The 19190-nt window shown below is 45.9% G+C and overlaps 1 protein-coding gene across 1 annotated transcript in view; it reads left to right on the top strand.

The window, feature by feature from the left end:
• Positions 1 to 19190, top strand: part of MEGF11 (multiple EGF like domains 11) — a 385704-nt gene that overhangs the window by 2464 nt on the left and 364050 nt on the right. The window contains exon 2 of the mRNA XM_056865833.1: positions 4209 to 4332. Coding sequence (XP_056721811.1) covers positions 4217 to 4332 — 116 coding nt within the window. The 5' untranslated portion in view covers positions 4209 to 4216. The remainder of the gene's footprint in view (positions 1 to 4208; positions 4333 to 19190) is intronic.

Raw genomic sequence — 19190 nt, 5'->3', positions numbered from 1 at the left:
CGGTGTCCATTGTAGGTAATGCATCTCTGTAAAGCTAAACACCTTCTTCTCTCACTGCTCCCCAGAGGAGCAGAAGATGAAGATGAGTGAGTTGGCCACGGTCTAGGAAGTGAATGACTAACTGGGGTAGTATCTGACCCATGGGTGGACATTTCTATCTGCTAGAACCAGGCTGGCTGATGATATCTGGCAGCTACGTACACTTCCCTGCTGACCTCTTTAGAGCAGGCGTACACTGATTGCTCCTTCTTTCCTGGGGAATTGCAAATAACCGGGGTTTTTTGTGAGAAACCCTGCATGGGAGATTTGCAGCCTGTTTTTCTGACCTGTTGTGACCATCCAGGGGTACACTGCGTGGCCCGCCAACATTGGAGAATCTGTCTTGGGTGTGAATTACAGAGACAGTGAAAGCTTTATTTTCTTTTCCCCTGAAGTAGAGGAGGAGGAGGAGAAGAAGAGGGCAGACAGGGGCAGAAACTGAGCAAGAACTAACAAGACTGAAGGAAGGAAAAAAAGAGGAAATAGAGAGTAGGGTTCAGGCCTTTGTTTCTCTTGAAAGCACTTAAAGACACCTGACTAAAATTATAACCAAAGTGCTCTTTTGTGGACAGGTGAGGGCCAAATTAGTTGTAATGTAATGTACTAGTCTGACCTGTGGACGGTGACGCCATTTTAGAGCTGGACTTGGGCTGTTGCAAACTGGGAGGGCCCAATCTGGATTGGGACCGGTTGCTCTTGTTCCCCCTCCCCCACACACACACACCTTTTCAAATACTGAAACAGCCTGTTTTGGCACTTGAAAAGGCACGTGTGGGGGACGGGGGAACAAGAGCACATGGTCCTGCTGCATTGTGGGCCCGATGGGGATTGGTCCCTTGTGATCCAATCGGGACCTGGAGACCCAATTGGGATTGGACCTTTGTGGGATGTCGTAATGTCTAGTTTGGCCCTGAGTTGTGCAGCTCTCTTGGGTTAGTCAACATAAACAGCATACACCCCCTCTCCAAAAATGTGAAATGGCAGTCGAGGAGGAGGAGGAGAGCTGTTTTTTATATGCCGACTTTCTCTACCTCTTAAGGAAGAATCAAACCGGCTTACAATCACCTTCCCTTCCCCTCCCTACAACAGACACCCTGGGAGGCAGGTGGGCCTGAGAGAGTGACTAGCCCAAGGTCACCCAAGCAAAGCCTCCTCCCCAGAGGAGAGCTAGGCTGGAAACCAGATGATGCTGTTGAAGTTTACTTTTCAACCACAAGAGACCCTGTGTGCTCGAAATACTTGAGGACCATGGATATGGAAAAGAGCCTCGAATGTTCAGTACATTTTAAAAAGTGGCTGGCGTTTGTTCTTCAAGAGAGGGGCATCTAGTGCTGGAGAGTTGGCTTTGCAAATGCTTTTTGCATCTGCACTTCTCTGATGTGCTTAGAGCTCTTTCTCTCTCTCTCTCCCCCTCCCTCTCTCCCTCCCCCCCCTCTCTCTCTTGAGCATCCTCACTGGAGAGGAAGGTGGTCTCCGAGGTGTGCTTGCACCGATCACCTGTCCGGCTTCTTAGGGCAGATGAGAACTTTCCGAAGCTAGGTGGACTCCTGTATTTTTATAAGGGCTGAAAATCCAGTTTTTCATCCCTCCTGTCATATACTAATCATTTTATATTTTGAGGATTTAGCTGCTTTGCTAGTGACATGCATGAACCCTGTTAAAGTTAATGAGTGCTGGTTTCTTTCTTCAGTAGGTCAAGAAGCAAGATATTATAATAGCTCAGTGGTTCGCTTTAGGAAAAGATGAAGTTTTTATTTTAAACTTTTATGGAAGAAAGGAAGAAGCCAGTCGTTTCTGTGCCTTCAAGTTTCTTTTTAACGTTGTAATTCTCTGCGAGGGAAGAAGGAAGTCTTTTAACCAAAGGGGTTGGGGAATAGGGCAAGAAAGCTCATGGGGTTTTAAAAAGTTGCATGTAGTTCAAGGTAAACAGATTCTAGCTCCTCCTCTCTTTGGTTTTTGTTGTGTACATTTCACTTTTCTTTTTCATAAAAAGAGTCCCCTCTGTGCGATGGAATTGTCAGTAAGTGTAAAACCTGCTGATTAAGAAAGGCATTGAGGCTGAGTGATGGTTTCTTGGAAGGTAATGGATGGTTTGTCTAGAACCAGCGTGAGAGCCAGCGTAGTGTAGTGGTTAAGAGCGGTGGTTTGGAGTGGTGGATTCTGATCTGGAGAACCAGGTTTGGTTCCCCACTCCTCCATGTGAGCGGCAGAGGCTAATCTGGGGAACTGGATTTGTTTCCCCTCTCCTACACATGAAGCCAGCTGGGCTAGTCACACTCTTTCAGCCCCACCCACCTCACAAGGTGTCTGTTGTGGGGAGGGTAAGGGAAGGTGATTGTAAGCTGGTTTGAGTCTCCCTTAAGTGGTAGAGAAAGTCGGCATATAAAAACCAACTCTTCTTCTTCTTCTTCTTCTAGAATACACTCACCACTTCATTAGTGGTGGAAAGTTCTGTCAAATGGCAGCGGACTTATGGTGACCCTGAATGGGATTTTCAAGGCAAGAGAGGAGCAGAGGTGGTTTGTCATTGCTTGCCTCTGCTTAGCAGCCCAGGACTTTCTTGGTGATCTCCCACTCAAGTATTGACCAGGGCTGACCCTGCTTAGCTCCCTTTGGCCATCCAGGTCAGGGCAAAACACTGATAGAAAGTGCTATCAAGTCACAACTGACTTATGGTGACCCTGTAGGGTTTTCAAGGCAAGAGATGTTGTGAGCTCTAGCCCTGCGGCAAACCCATAAACAGATTCCAGCAGACGGTAAGTCCACGAAAACAGTTTTATTGGTTAGAATCGACAGGTTACAGAAGCCATATTCAGAATGACACTAGTAAGGGGCTAAGGCAAGGCACATGGCATATATGGAAAAGCAAAAGGAGATAACCAGTAGCCCAGGCAACCCCCCCCCCTCCCAGAGGCAGGAAGGAGTACTTGGCAATTCCCACACTAAAGGAATCTATGAAGGACTCTATGAAGTCTAAACACGGGGCACGGACTGGCCTTGGAGAGAACTGCAAAACAGCACCTGGGAGCACAACCATGAACTGTCTTCATGGCCTGCTCCTGACAGATGTTCAGAGATGGTTTTCCATTGCCTGTCTCTGTGTAGCAGCCCTGGATTTCCTTGGTGGTCTCCCATACAAGTAGGAACCAGGGCTGAACCTGCTTAGCTTCCAAGATCTGATGAGATCGGACTAGCCTGGGCCATCCAGGTCAATGCGCCCACTTCATTAGCGCTTGAAGTTTGGTTGAATCCTGACTAGATTGGCAATTTGTGCTCATTCCACCATTTTACTGCAGATCCCACTCTTGTTATTCCTCAGGATCTCGTATCCCACAGGAGTAGAATTCCATGGAGATCAGGAGGAGGAGGGAGGCAGGAAAATTCAGTGTGGACCCAAATTTTCCAGAGTCATTGGAAAATTCAGTTTGGATCTAACCCTGATTGCTTTAAAGCTTGTATTCTAGGAGAACAAAAGACTTCGCTAACCAAGGATTTCAACAACAGACATGCACAAATTCCATTCAACAATTGGAGGGAAGTCCGTGGAGAGTCTTCTTGGCCTTTAAGCATTCTCCTTCAAGTGTTCTGCCTATTCCAGGAAAGGCAGCCATCTTAGGAGGAAGTTGTTGGAACAGGCGTGGATGTTGGTTGGTTTACATTGTGGTGATATTTTGTCCAGTGTAAGGATCTTTCATCCCAGGTTAAACAGTAGTTTGTTACTAGGGACACACCTGTCTTTCTATTAAGTTGCTGCTACAGACTTTGTTGGTGTTGACAGTAATTTGACTTTCTTCTCAGGCGCCCTCCACATATAGGTGACGTGATAACCCTGTGAATGGCTCCAGGGGTAATAAATACCCCATAACTCTTTTTCTCTGTTTGTGATTATAACTGTGTCCCAGAATTTCTGTAACTTTGCACAAGACTGCCAACAGTGCATCCAAGTCCCGAATTTCCCCACGTGTTTTCCAACGTAAGCTCAACTATTGTGGTCGAATTTCCCCACATGAATTCCAGGGTAAGCTCAACTATTGTGGCCTTACCGGGTGAAGTCTGGAAAGGAAATGAGATGCCATCTTGATTAACTTTTGATTGTCCACTTTCTGAAATATCCCACTGGCAGGAAGCATTAGCTTCTCGGTTTTAACACAGTTCTGTTCTCTGTCTAGAACCGAAGATGTTGTTCTGCCTTCTTCTGTGGTGGAACCTTAAAGTCCTGTCCCTCTCTCTCCTGCTGAAGACCACCATCTCCTTGAACCCTGACGACCCCAACGTCTGCAGCCACTGGGAAAGGTAATGTGTTATGAGCAGTGTTAGCTCGCAAATACGCAACAGGTTGTGGGTGTCCTGCCGAGGGGCATTGGAGGCGAGATTTCTAGGCCGTGTTGTTTCTGATGAACGAGTTAATTTAGCCTGACAAGTAAATCCACAAAACTATAAGCCACAGTTAAGAAGAAGAAGAGTTGGTTTTTATATGCTGACTTTCTCTACCACTTAAGGAAGAATCAAACCGGCTTAGAATCACCTTTCCCTTCCTCTCCCGACAACAGACACCCTGTGAGGTAGGTGGAGCTGAGAGAGCTCAGAGAACTGTGACTAGCCCAACATCATCCAGCAGGTTTCATGTGTAGGAGTGGGGAAACATCCAGTTCACCAGATTAGCGTCCACCACTCCAAACCACCACTCTTAACCACTACACCACGCTGGCTAAGAGATTCTTAGCCTAGTACTTCTTGTGTTGGGTGGGTGGGGGCCTTTTGAAAAGGGAGATAAAAATGACTGAGATGTGGTGCTTGCGTACAGGAGAAATGAGGTAGGGAGGAGGCTGTGATGAATGATCGTAACGCAGCATAAGGGAGTTTTATCCCACTCATAGGAGGACGTTACTTAAAACAGGGACATGGAAACCAAAATTCCTCTTTGAAACAATGCATACAGAGTATGTACAGAGATTAAGACAAGAATCACAGCCATACAGAGACTGCTAGCATTATGTTAAAAAGGTGTATGTGTCATCCCTTCTCCTCCCTTGCCTGCCTTAAAAAGAAATGCAATTTCTAAAATTCTTGCCACGTCTTTGAAGAAAAGATAAGATTCCGATGGCTGAACTCCCCCAAACCTCTCAAGTCAACCTCACACAATTGGGTGAGCCTCATGTGACTTTATTAAACCATTTAATTTGTTTTCTCTAAAGGCCTGATGTAAGACACCTGCGAATATCCCAAATAATATATGTTTCAAACACTGTTCCATTTCTTCTGGGATTTATTCTGGGCAAAACACCCAGCCAGCGTGGCGTAGTGGTTAAGAGTGGTGGACTCTGATCTGGTGAACCAGGTTCGATTCCCCACTCCTCCACATGAAGCTTCCTGGGTGACCTTGAGCTAGTCACAGTTCTCTCTGAACTCTCTCAGCCTCACCTACCTCACAAGGTGTCTGTTGTGGGGAGAGGAAGGGACGTTGATTGTAAGCTGCTTTGAGCACGTTTGCATATTTACACAAGAACCTAAAAGCATACTCTCAGGCTTACTGTGTCAAAACATCCTAATCAGTACTGTAATGTTAAAATCTGCAGCAACAGGGAGCATTCCAACATGAAATTCTCCTCCTCCAGCTGTTCATTTTACTGCCTCTTTCTTCTGCATGTGAGAACTCTCTCTCAAGTTGCAAAATCTTACCTCCCTGGCTGTCTGGAAGAGATTCTTATTTGCTTCACCTCTGGCTGCATCCACATTTCTTCAGATCAAATCCTGTTGCATTTTCTATTGGTTGTTCCACCCTGGTGATTGTACTTATTTATTCTGTATAATCTGCCTTGAGTCCCAGTGATAAAGGCGGACTATTAAATAACATAAAAATAAATGTTATTTCTTTATTTAAAACATTTATTAGCCTACTGTCTTCCTTCCACAGCTCAGGGCAGCTTACAAATACTGAAATACATTAAAAACATAAAAACTAAAATTTTAAATCACTATTCAGGATTGCTACTAAACCTAACCAAATGGAGTCCTAAATAAACTGTCTTCAACTGCCTCCTGACAATTAACAGTGAGGGGGCCAGGCTCACCTTCCTGGGGAAATTGTTCCCTAATCATGGGGCTGCCCCTGAAAAGGCCCTGTCTTGGGTACTCACCAGAGGAGCTTCTTTGTTTGATGGGACTGTCAGGAGGGCCTCTCCCTGTGATCTTAATTCCCAGGCAGGGACATGTAGGAGAAAACAGTCCTTGAGATAGCCTGGTCCCAAGCCACGTAGGGCTTTAAATTTCAAAGTTTCATTTAGTGCCATTCCAGTTTCTCAGGCTTCCAATATATAAAGAGGTGAGTGTAGGGTTGCCAACCTCCAAGTGGTAGCAGGAGATCTCCTGTTATTACAACTGATCTCCAACCAATAGAGATCAGTTCACCTGGAGAAAATGGCCGCTTTGGCAATTGGACTCTATGGCATTGAAGTCCCTCCCTTCACCAAACCCCGCCCTCCTCAGGCTCCACCCCAGAAAGCTCCCGCTGGAGGCGAAGAGGGACCTGGCAACCCTAGGGGAGTGGTACCTAAACATAAACCAATAGAAACCATTACCACTATACAAATGTGAGTTTATTTTATATACATTCATTAACGGTTACTCCATTACATATATAAGCATTTATACAGATACTGTAACATAAATACATCAGCTTTGGACAAGGTTTCATGATTTTCCCCCACAGTTTCACTTTTGCTTTAAATTTCACAGGAGAATCTTAGCTGCTTTGTATAATAAATAAGTTAATATAGGATAAATAAACTTGCATTATAAACCGCGTTTATAGGAATAAGAATCAGTAAGAATAAGAATAAGAGAACAGGAGTAAAAATCAATAAGACTTCAAAAGCAGCTGAGATTCTCCTGTGAAATTTAAAGCAACAGACTTCTGAGGAAGCAAAAGTGAAACAAGGAATAATCGTGAAACCTTGTGAAAAGCTGATATATTTATGTAAGAATATCTGTATAAAAGCTTATATATGTAATGGAGTAACCGTTAATAAATGTATATAAAATAGACTCACATTTGTATAATGGTATTGGTTTCTATTGGCTAATTGCTCAGCTTGGCAAGGCAGCACAAAGTTAAGAAGAAGAGTTGGTTTTTATATGCTGACTTTCTCTACCACTTAAGGCAGAATCAAACCAGCTTACAATCACCTTCCCTTCCCCTCCCCACAACAGACCCCCTGTGAGGTAGGTGAGGCTGAGAGTGTGTGACTAGCGCAAGGTCACCCAGCTGGCTTTTGTGTAGGCATGGGGAAACCAACCCAGTTCACCAGATTAGCCTCCGCTGCTTATGTGGAGGAGAGGGGAATCAAACCTGGTTCTCCAGATCAGACTCCACCACTCCAAACCACCGCTCTTAACCACTACACCACGCTTAACAAGCGCTAGTGCCTGCCGATGTGTTTTCTGGCATCTGTTTTTTTCATCCCCAAACTCTCAGATCAGTCTGGGCATTCCTGGACGTCCTTGGAGCTGGAGGTGCTTCAGAAGAATCCTAAAGGCGACACTTTGAGTGTACAGGGAGCCCCCATTTAGAAACAGCTGCCTCCGTTGGGTGACCCTTGGCCAGGAATGTTCATCCACGTTGCGACTGGTCCCACCTCTCATGGCCACCATTTTGTGGCCATGCCCATTATATACATGCATTAGTGTCATCAAATTGCAGCTGGCTTCTGGTTACTCCGTAGGATTTTCAAGACACGTGAGAAACAGAGGTGGCATGGTGTAGTGGTTAAGAGTGGTGGTTTGGAGTGGTGGACTCTAATCTGGAGAAGCAGGTTTGATTCCCCACTTCTCCAGTCCTTAGGCAGATCATGGGGGGGGGGGCATCTTGGCCATCTTCTGGGCCTGGAGTAGGAGTGGTGGGGGAAGGTAGTTGTGCATTTCCTGCATCGTGCATGGGGTTGGACTAGATGACCCTGGTGGTCCCTTCCAACTCTATGATTCTACATGAGCAGCAGATGCTAATCTGGTGAACCAGATTGGTTTTCCCCACTCCTACCCATAAGGCCAACTTGGTGACCTTGGGCTAGTCACAGCTCTCTCAGCCCCATCTACCTCACAGGGTATCTGTTGTGGGGAAGGGAAGGTGATTGTAAGCCAGTTTGATTCTCCCTTAAGTGGTAGAGAAAGTCGGCATATAAAAACCAACTCTTCTTCTTGCTGTTGCCTGCCTCTGCAGAGCCTTCCTTGACCGTCTCCCATTTAAGCACAGACACTGCTTAGCGTCCAAGAGCTGAGGAGATCGGGCCATACCATGCCGCTTCCCCTCCTCGTGCCCACTACTTGTTCTCAGATTTCAAAAGTGGTTACAGGCTCATCAAAGTTTGGGATCTTGACAAATGGAGTGCTGGCTGCAGAGCAAGCAGGGTATATGCTCCTTGTACCATCTGGCCCTCCCCATTCCAAGGATTCTACCTGCTTATTGCAAATTTTTCATGGTTCCCAAATACAGAGTGCTTTTCTCCAAGACCAGATTAAATGCACTGCCATTGGGGGAGTCAGCAGGCAGGTTTTCGGGGGTCCTCTTTTGTCAGCGATTTTGTGATTGTGGATTGGAGAATTTCGATGTTTGGCTTTTTGTTGTTGTTGATTGTAAAAATTATGATCTCGCCAGAGATAAATGGATCACAATAGACATTCAGAGGTGGGGACCTGCCCTAAAGCAAGAGTTAAGTTGCAAAGCTATTGGCTGATACCGATCCAAATGTAACCCTCATCGTGGCAGAATTTTTATCTATGGTTTTTAATTATAATTCCTTTTAACAGTATTGCTCAGTTGTATGTCTGCATGTTTGGTTATTTCTGTATTATTGAATTTATTGAATTTGTTTTGCTCGTGACCTTTTGGTCCGCGAGCATGAAGAACAGACTATAGGGAAAGGGTTGGGACCATTTTTAGGAAATGAAACCTGGACAAGCCACACTTGGCATTTGACGACGCTGCATAAAGTTCTGAAAGAGAGATATTTTTATAGGATCTTTTCTATGTTGTGGAAATCAGAGTGCCCAGATTCGGCATTTGTCTGCTTTTTGCTTGTTTCTTCACTTCAAAAAGCAAAAAGAAGTCTTGGGGCGCCTTAAAGCCTAACAGATGAATTTTCTTAAATTTAGTTTTGGTGTCACAAGACTTCTTTTTCTTTCCTGTAACAGACTAACTTGGCTTGACGTCGCTTGAATTTTTTCTCCGCTGTGGTGCTTGCTGCAAGAAACGCAGCTTCAGTCCTGCCTGGCGGCCTGTCATGTTCTCCGCTTAACTGGCCCGCTCCCAAAGTACACTTGGGGTCATGAATGGGTGCCCTTTTGGGTCTGAGTGGCTGAAAGGGCCAGTCACTGAGCAATGGCACGTGCCCTCCCTGGACCCAGAAGGGAACTCCAGGGCACGGAACCCGCAGCGAAAGACAAGATGAGACTTTGCTAGAAAACGGCTGCCCTTAGCACCACATGGTCAACGGTACTTCCAGCCGGTTTGGTGTATGAGGGCAGCCTGCCTGCGTGACTGTAGGGTATATGTGGGAAGAAAGATAATGAGACCAGGGCCCTGTGGGACCTAATGCATTTCCGCAGGGCCTGTAAGACAGAGATGCTCTTGCGTGTTTCAATGACCTTCAGCTCTCCTGGAAGGCAGGTATCTCCGTACTCCCTTTCATCAACGACTATGCCCATGCAAAACAGAGAAAGTGGAAACCATAGAACATGTTCTGCTGCAATGTCCCTTCTACAACGACATAAGATCGCAGTACATTCTCCCCATATTATCATCGGAAGAAGCTAAAGTTTCCCTTCTCTTAGCAGACTCCTCTCAGGAGATAACCACAAGTAGCCAAATTTTGCCTCTGGCCTTGTGGGATTCGTAAACTGCTGATTGAAAACCTTTCCCCACAGAAGATCTTTCCTCCTCTTCTTTAAATCTTCCTTCCCAGAACCATCGATTTTTTATTGTTTTAACCTAACTTTGATTTTTATTCAGAGCTGATATTGTATCAAAATAAAATTTGATTGATAAGAAAGAGGTGTTCCACCAGGCCTATGGTTGAAGACAGCAACATTATTTATCATCATAGCTGGCCGCCCTGACCACCTCTTTCCTGATTACTTTATTCCATCATTTTTGGTGGGGGCGATTGCTGTCCCCCCCCACAGCTCACTATGGCCCAGTGTGTTAGTTGTGCCAATTGGTACATCGAGTTTTATTGGTTTACTGTTAAATTTTACTGATCTTTAACTGTGATATGTTTTTTTTGAATTTTATGTAATGGCATCGACTTCACTAGTGATTGTTAGCCGCTGTGAGCCTGGTCTTGGCCAGGAGGAGAGTGGGTTGCAGTGGTTAACAGCGGTGGTTTGGAGCAGTGGACTCTCATCTAGAGAACCGGGTTTGATTCCCCACTCCTCCACATGAAGCCAGCTGGGTGACCTTTGGCAAGTCACAGTTCTCTTAGAGCTCTCTCAGCCCCACTTCCCTCACAGGGTGTCTGTTGTGGGGAGGGGAAGGGAAGGTGATTGTAAGCCAGTTTGATTCTTCCTTAAGTGGTGGAGAAAGTTGGCATATAAAATCAACTCTTCTAATAATAATAATAATAATACAATTATTGTTGTTGTTGTTGTTACAACTATGAATTGGGTAGGTTTGCCAACCTCCAGGTGGGGCCTGGAGATCTCCTGAATGTACAGCTGATCTCCAAACTATAGAGATCGGTTCCCCTGGAGAAAATGGCTGCTTTGGAAGGTGGACTCTATGGCATTATACCCCACTGAGGTCTCTCCCCTCCCCAACCCACGCCCTCCTCAGGCTCCACCCCCAAATCTTCAGGAATCTGGAATTGGCAGCCCTTGGATGAAGGCTTGAGGCATATGGGCCCCCAAGGACTTTGCCATCCCCTGGCAGGTGCGTCTGAATCTCACTTCTATCCCTGGGCCAGTTTGTCCACAGGGCAGAATATGGCAAGTATCTGGCTGGAGGCTGCAAATCCCCTTTGCCCCTCTAGCTTTGAGGCTTCTTACAAGCTATGGCTCAATTTGCATGCAACCGCTTGAGAGGTAATTACAGTTTTGCTGCAGCTTAACAAAGCAAGAAATAGAGTATCCTGGGAGGCGTGAGCAGTCATAACCAGGAAATGTTCTTTCGTTCCACATTCAAGAGACTTTGGGGAAATCTTACCCACCGTTGGGCTGGGCAGAGCCTTGCCTCCTAGTTAACTTTAGGAAATGAAAGTAAAAAATATAACAAATAACGAAGGATCTTTCTTATGATGAGCCGGGATGTGCCTTTCCAGGTAGCCATAGAAGCGGCAGCCCCTTCAGAAATCAATAAACCCTCACGTGATTTTTTTCAGGCACCTACCGTAAAATCATTCTCTGCTTGGCAGAATCACAGCTGACTGTTTTCCCCTCATGCCATTCGTGAATTCCACCCCAAAGACTGTACTATTACCATGAACCAAAGAGAAAATATTGGGGTCATAGAGTTGGAAGGGACCATCAGGATCATAGTCCAACCCCCTGCACAACGCAGGAAATTCACAACTACCTCCCCCCCCACACACCCCAGTGACCCCTACTCCATGCCCAGAAGAAGGCCAAGGTGCCCTCCCTCTCATGATCTGCCTAAGGTCATATAATCACCATTGCTGACAGATGGCCATCTAACCTCTTCTTAAAAACCTCCAGGGAAGGAGAGCCCACCACCTCCCGAGGAAATCTGTTCAACTGAGGAACCCCTCTAACTGTTACAAAATTCTTCCTAATGCCTAGAGGAAAACTCTTTTGATTTAATTTCAACCCATTGGTTCTGGTCCGACCTTCTGGGGCAACAGAAAACAACTTGGTACCCTCCTCTATATGACAGCCCTTCAAGTACTTGAAGATGGTTATCATATACTTCTCAGTCTTCTCTCTAGGCTAAACATACCCAGTTCCTTCAAGGCATGTGAGAGAGCCTTAAAGATTCCTGATATGGAATCCAGAGTCAGTCTTTGGTTGACACCTGGACCTCCAACTGAATAAAGACCCAGGCCTGTGGAGACAAGGTCCCAGAGCCAGGATTCACTCCTCCCTAAGATGGCCAGAACTCACCTTCCGCCACTGAAGCCTGGCAGAAAGCATACTAAATGCCCTTTTTGTCCCGATCAAATAGACTTCCTAGCCCGCACTGTTTTAGCACGCCCACAAAATAATATTGCATGAAATAAATATATCACTCCTTGGATAAAACAGCTAAAGACACTTTGTGAGAAGTGGATGCTGCGTTATCTGCTGTCAAATAGATCGGTCAATTGCGTGAGAGATGTGGCAACTTTTCTCTTTATAAATTTTATTTCCCCTTTTAAAAGTGTGATGTGGTTGATGGATAGCTAGTGGCTGTTAAATCTAGGGAAAGGACAGAAAGTGTACTTCTTTGTCTTTAGGGCCGACCTTAAAGAGCTAAGCCGTAAAAAAAGGTCTCCGCTTTCATGGTTACATTTTTCACTTATGTCCTCAAAGGCGTCACCCTGTAGAAACCATTGGGAAGGAAGGCTCTTCTCTCTCCTGGGACCCTCAGCTGTTGACATGAAATAAATGTCAAAGGGAGACTGTAGCATGAAATTAGCAAACCTCAATTTATCAGCAAATTTGATTCTGCTTGTTTAGGGCTTAACAGAGAACGTTTCCTCTCCCGCTTCAGGCTTTAAATTAGTGTAGCACAGCTAGGGAGATATTGTCAGGCCGTTTGCTATTTTTGTGAATGGCTGCTGTGCTTATCTGGTATATGTTTTGAGTTAGACTCGCCTGTCACGGCCTATGGTCCTCGCTATTCACAATTTTTTCTTTGTGTGGACTTGCACCTGATTAAAAAAAATCCCAACTAAGAATACATTTCCAGCAGTTGGTAAATCAGGCTCTTCTCTTGTGTTGCGATAAATCTAAGTTCTATCACTTCTGTCTGCTTCTGTCATGTCTTCCAGTAGTGGGTGAAGACTTCTTCTCCCCCCCACGCCCCGCACCTGCATTCCCTGAAGGAGAAAAGGTGGGACTGCCATATTGGTCCATGCCAAACTCCCAAACAAGAATGATGTCCATGTACTGCCTTTTATCATGTGTGTTAAGTGCCGTTAAGTTGCTTCTGACTCATGGCGACCCTATGAATCAGTGTCCTCCAAAACGTCCTATCTTTAACAGTCTTGCTCAGATCTTGCAAATTGAGGGCTGTCAATCCAATAAAGTAAATCCATCTCTTGTTGGGTCTTCCTCTTTTCCTGCTGTCTTCCACTTTTCCTAGCATGACTGTCTTTGACTCTTTTCTTCTCAGTAATGTGACCAAAGTACGACAGCTTCAGTTTAGTCGTTTTAGCTTCTAGGGTCAGTTCACACTTTATTTGATCTATAACCCATCTGAATCCATCTATAATACATCTCTTGTTGGGTCTTCCTCTTTTCCTGATGCCTTCCACTTTTCCTAGCATGACTGTCTTTGACTCTTGTCTTCTCAATAATGTGACCAAAGTACGACAGCTTCAGTTTAGTCATTTTAGCTTCTAGGGTCAGTTCAGGCTTGATTTGATCTATAACCCACTGATTTTGGGTGGGGGCAGTGACACTCTCCTCCAACACCACATTTCAAAGGAATCTACTTTCTTCCTATCAGCTTTCTTCATTGTCCAGCTTTTATACCCATGCCATATACGATGGCATGAATTAACTTGATCTTGGTGGCCAGTGACACATCCTTACACTTCAGAATCTTTTCTAGCTCCTTCATGGCTGCCCTTCCCAGCCTCAATCTCCTTCTGATTTCTTGGCTGCAGTCTCCCTTTTGGTTGATGGTGGAGCCAAGGAATAGAAAGTCTTCAACAATTTCAGTTTCCTCATTGTCAACTTTATATTTCCTCGTTGTCAGCCTTTTATTAGGACCAACCAAAATGACACAGAATGTTGTTCAATGTTCAAGAGTACAATGGGACTCTTCATGAGGTGGAATGTTGCAAGATTTAAGAAGATAGGAAGGTGGAAAGTGGATCTGTCAGGCCCTATAAAAGGCTTCATCTTGCTGAGTTCCTTGGGGAGATGCCAGCAGGCTAGAAGCTTAACTTTATTGCTGCCATAATGACATGTTCTCTGGGAGGTTTTGATCAGTCAGTTGCCATTTTGTTGAATCACAGAAACCATATGAGAGCCAGTGTGGTGTAGTGGTTAAGAGCGGTGGTTTGGAGCAATGGACTCTGATCTGGAGAACCAGGTTTGATTCCTCACTCCTCCAAATGAGCGGCGGAGGCTAATCTGGTGATCTGGATTTGTTTTCCCACTCCTACACACGAAGCCAGCTCGGTGACCTTGGGCTAGTCACAGTTCTCTCAGCCTCACCAACCTCACAGGGTATCTGCTATGGGGGGGAAGGGAAGGTGATTGTAAGCCAGTTTGGTTCTTCCTTAAGTGGTAGAGAAAGTGGGCATATAAAAACCATCTCTTCTTCTCCATCTGAAGTCCAACCAAAACTGTCAAAAAATCATTCCCTTAATGACCCTCCCCATCTTTTCTTACGTTTCAGTTGCTGTCCTTCTGTTTTATAGATGTATTTTAGCTTTAGTTTTAACTGGATGTACTTTTATAATATTTTGCTTTTAATTATTAGTTAGTTTAGGGGTACTGATCAGGCAGAAAGGCAGGATATAAATTTCGTAAATAAGTTTTGGAGGAGCTGTGGAACAGAGGCAGGGCAATGCTGCTGCAGTTGTGTTGTTTGTGGGCCTCCTAGGGGCACCTGGTTGGCCGCTGTGTGAACAGACTGCTGGACTTGATGGTCCTTGGTCTGATCCAGCAGGGCCTTTCCTATGTTCTAAGGCTTTAAGGGGGGAGTGGACATGTTCATGGAGGATAGGGCTAACCAAGGCTACTAATCAAAACAAATACTAGTCATGATGCATACCTATTCTCTCCGGGATCAGAGGAGCATGCCGAATATATTAGGTGCTGTGGAACACAGACAGGATAATACTGCTGCACTCGTCTTGTTTGTGGGCTTCCTAGAGGCACCTGGTTGGCCACTGCATGGACAGACTGCTGGACTTGATGGGCCTTGGCCTGATCCCACATGGCCGTTCTTATGTTCTTATGAGCAGGCCTATTATATTAGATGCTGTGGAACACAGGCAGGATGGTGCTGCTGCAGTCGGCTTGTTTGTGGGTTTCCTAGAGGCACCTGGTTGGCCACTGAGTGAACAGACTGGTGGAACTGATGGACCTTGGTCTGATCCAGCAGGGATTTTCTTATGAGCTGGAAGCCTCCCGTTTTGTGTTTGCTGGTGTGACTATAACTTCCAATGGGAAGCAAATGGAACGGTTGCCTTCCCACCTCCAAACAAAGATATCTGGGGTTGGTTCCCTCAAAGCCTCCACTTCACAGCTGAAGTTATATGCCAGCCATCTGTTAGGGGTGCCAGTCTCCAGGTGGGGCCTGGGGAATCTCCTGGAATTACAGATAATCTCCAGACCACAGAGATCAGTTCCCCTGGAGAAAATGGAGTCTACTTTGGAGGGTAGACTCTATGGCATCACATCCCTGCTGAGCTTCCCCCTTCCCCAAACTCTGCCTTTCTCATGCTCTGCCTCCAGATCTCCAGGAATTTCCCAGCCCAGAGTTGGCAACCCTACTTCCCATCCAAGGACTCTCAAAAATAGACTTCCAGCTTATTCTGTAGTGAGCATAAATATATCTTAAGCATTAGGGAATAGCTCTTAGTGGCATTCTGAACTTCATTATATGCAGATTTATTATTTATTTTAAGGATGTAGATCACGGAGTAAGCAAGCTGATAGGTGAGACGTGGATGGAAACTGAGCTGCGGAAGGGCCCGGTTTGCAGCCACACAGCAAAGCAAAACAGCGGACATCAAGGCCGGGAATGCAATATTGATTTTGTGTGAAGGAAGTCAGCAACCCAGAGACCCAATCAAGGAGAAACAAAAATTAAATACCAGAATTGATTGGTTGCCCTGGCCAAGATGACTGTGATACTTAGGGGGTAATAAATCAAGCACAAAAGATTGAGTTAGGGAGAGGTCAAAGGAAGCAAACAGGATCATAAAATAATAATCAGGATGGCTGGGTCTTGTTTTTTTTTTTAAGGTTAATAAAGAGTGTGGTCTAAATTTGTCCTGTTTTGATTTTTTTTTCTCCCAATGAGAGGACTTCTTATACAAAGCAGGAAGAAAAAAGTGTCCAGTTCAGGGAACCTGTCGCTTTGCAGGAAAGCTTGCCCTCGGACTTGGTACTCCAAGCAACATTTTAGCGTAAAATCCTGCACCCATGCTTGAATAGACTGGTTGGCACGACATAAAAGTGCAGTTCTTCTACTAATTCGGGGGTCCCCCACTTTTTTGAGTCCATGGGCACCTTTGGAATTCCGACACCGGGTGATGGGCACAGCCATAAAATGGCCACAGTGGGAGTGCTACATGCCCCCCCCCGAGAAAAGTTGAAGTGCAGTGAAGAAAATTCGTAATTTAAAAATATATACTGGGAAAGAAGAGGGCGAGAGAGAATAAAACCAACACTATAGTGGCAGCTGCCGCTAAAACAATTTTATTTTGATCTGCTCGGCCAATCCAAATGCCCTGATGGGCAGGAGCCCCACTGGTCCCACCCAATTTCTGAAAACGTGAGCTCCACGGGCACCACATTGGGGAGCCCTGCACTAAACCTACAAAGGCACCATCTCCCCAATAAATCTCGACCCTGCTGCTTCAGCTGGATAAATCTCGATTTTGACTTCCCTGACAGGTGGTGTAGTGGTTTAGAGCGGTGGTTTGGAGCGGTGGATTCTGATCTGGAGAACTGGGTTTGATTCCCCATTCCCCCACATGAAGCCAGCTGGGTGACCTTGGGCTAGTCACAGCTCTTTTAGCTCCACAGCTCTCAGCCCCACCTACCTCACAGGGTGTCTGTTGTGGGGAGGGGAAGGTGATTGTAAGCCAATTTGAGTCTTCCTTAAGTGGTAGAGAAAGTCGGCATATAAAAAAACCAATTCTTCTTCTTCCTCCTCCTCCTCTTCATCCTCCTCCTCCTCGTGGTGCTGAGGTCGTGCTGCTGTTCAGTGTTGTTTGTGCACCAATTTTGGCATAAATTGCATTAAAGAAACTCACTGGGCCAAATGAAAACGTTTCCCGTGATCCTACCACCAAAAAAAAGGTGCTTTCACCCTAACTCTGGGAAAAGGATACCTCCCCGGACATCTTTTCAGTCAGACCTATGAGGTGACAGAGTCCAGATATAGGCAGTTTCTTTGGAAAGTGTGGGAGTGTGAACCTTGAAGAAAATAATTTTGCGCTTGACAAGGAGCGATCGATCGAAATGTGCCATGCGGGTAACTATTAAACATCGTGTCAAATGCGGCTGTGCCCGGAGACAGTTGACTTAATTAACTTGTTAGTGGAGGCAATTTTGTCTCGGTTTTCTCCTCAAAAGGGACCCAAAGCAGCTCCCCCCCTCAACCCCAAAATATAGTTGAATTATTTTAAATAAGCAAACTACTATTTTAATAATGAAATGGGGGGAAACCCTAAAACGGGGGTGCGAACTCATCTGTTATGAGGGCCGGATATGACATAAATGTTGCTTAGTCTGGCCGGGCCATGCTTCGGCAGCTCAGATCGAGAGTGGGGAGGGGGCTGCCTCGGACTGCTGGTGGGCCGGATAAGAGCTCTCAAAGGGCCGGATCCGGCTCGCTGGCCGTATGTTTGACACCCCTGCTCTAAGAGTGCAATCAAACACATCCTGGGCTGCACTAGGATCCTGTCAGCTAAGGCTTTCGGGCTTTCTGCCTCTGCCACTCCCCACCCTGGCATCTATACCTCAATGGAGACCTGCCTGGCTAATCGTTAGTGTGTTACCAGGTCCCGCGGAACAATGCCTGGGAGCCCTGGAAATCACCTAGCTATTTCATGCGTTGGTTTCATGTATGGGTTTTTCAATGAGTAGCTACCGGCAGTTACCCACCGTATTGTTTCCTTGTATCTGAGCCATCAAGACAACTCTGCCGCACCTCGTCCTTTTGTATTATGCCATGAACCTAATCAATCCTATTGTATGTACCCTATAAATGTACCGGTGTTTCCCCATGTCTGTATTCTAGCCTTATGTTTCTATGGACTGACTGAACTCGCTGGCTTTCTTAATAAAACTTTTAAACTTGCGACTACGTCTGGAGTGAAGTTCCTTATGAAAGAAACGCAATGAAGTACTGCAGCCTGACAGATCCCCTAGGTGGAGTAAGGACCAAGTATTCAAAGCCCTTTAGTGTCCACAGCTATGCCCAGGTTTAAGGCCCTGCAAGAGGAAGGAAGCAGAAGTTGGTGCAGCTCCCAGACTGGATCTGGGAGACCCGGGTTTGAATTCCTCTGCCATGGAAGTAGGAAAGCCCTTTGCCTTCTGTTGTTGGGCAATCCCCTGCCGATGATAACTGTTGTGGCAAGGGAAAAAGAGGGAGGTGGAAATCGGCATCTGTCAAGATTGTGATATCACTTCCTGGCAGAGACCCTGAAGGGACATTTCCGTGCCAAGCAATGCTGATTTTGTCAGTCTCCATGCCGTGTAATTTCTCCCCTGTTGCCACTGAAGAACTGGCAACCCTATATGGAAGCTTGGTGGAGGACCTTGGTCTAGTCACGCACCCTCAGTCTGACCTACCTCACAGGGTTGTTGTGAGGATACAATAGTGTAGAGGAGAACAATGTAAGCCACTTTGAGTCCCCATTGGGGAGGTCACTTCGCTCTCTCCATGCATTTCTGCGTGTTTTGCCCGCGTTTTCAGGATTCTTGCTAAAACAGCATCCGGAAAATATGGGCAAAATGCGCGGAAATGCGCAGGGAGAGCGAGGCGACCTCTGACGGTAGGGAAAGGCATGCATAATCAAAAGGAAGCCCCGAAGCAGTCAGCGGGATGACCGCGAGGGAAACAGCCCTGCATAAGTGGCCAGGGTTGCCAAGGTCGTGCCAAATTCTTCTTAAACCGTGGCTCTTTTACTTTGTTTTCTGTTCTTCAGTTGAAACTTCCCAGTCCTGACTGTGTTACTGACCTGCTGTTCAAAAAACGCCTGAGATTTTCCAGAAGCAAATTTTAAAGCGAAAGAAATGCCAAGTTGCTG

This window comes from Euleptes europaea, chromosome 20, assembly GCF_029931775.1.
Source record: "Euleptes europaea isolate rEulEur1 chromosome 20, rEulEur1.hap1, whole genome shotgun sequence".
Lineage (NCBI taxonomy): Eukaryota > Metazoa > Chordata > Lepidosauria > Squamata > Sphaerodactylidae > Euleptes > Euleptes europaea.
This window is presented reverse-complemented; position numbering and strand designations above follow the sequence as displayed.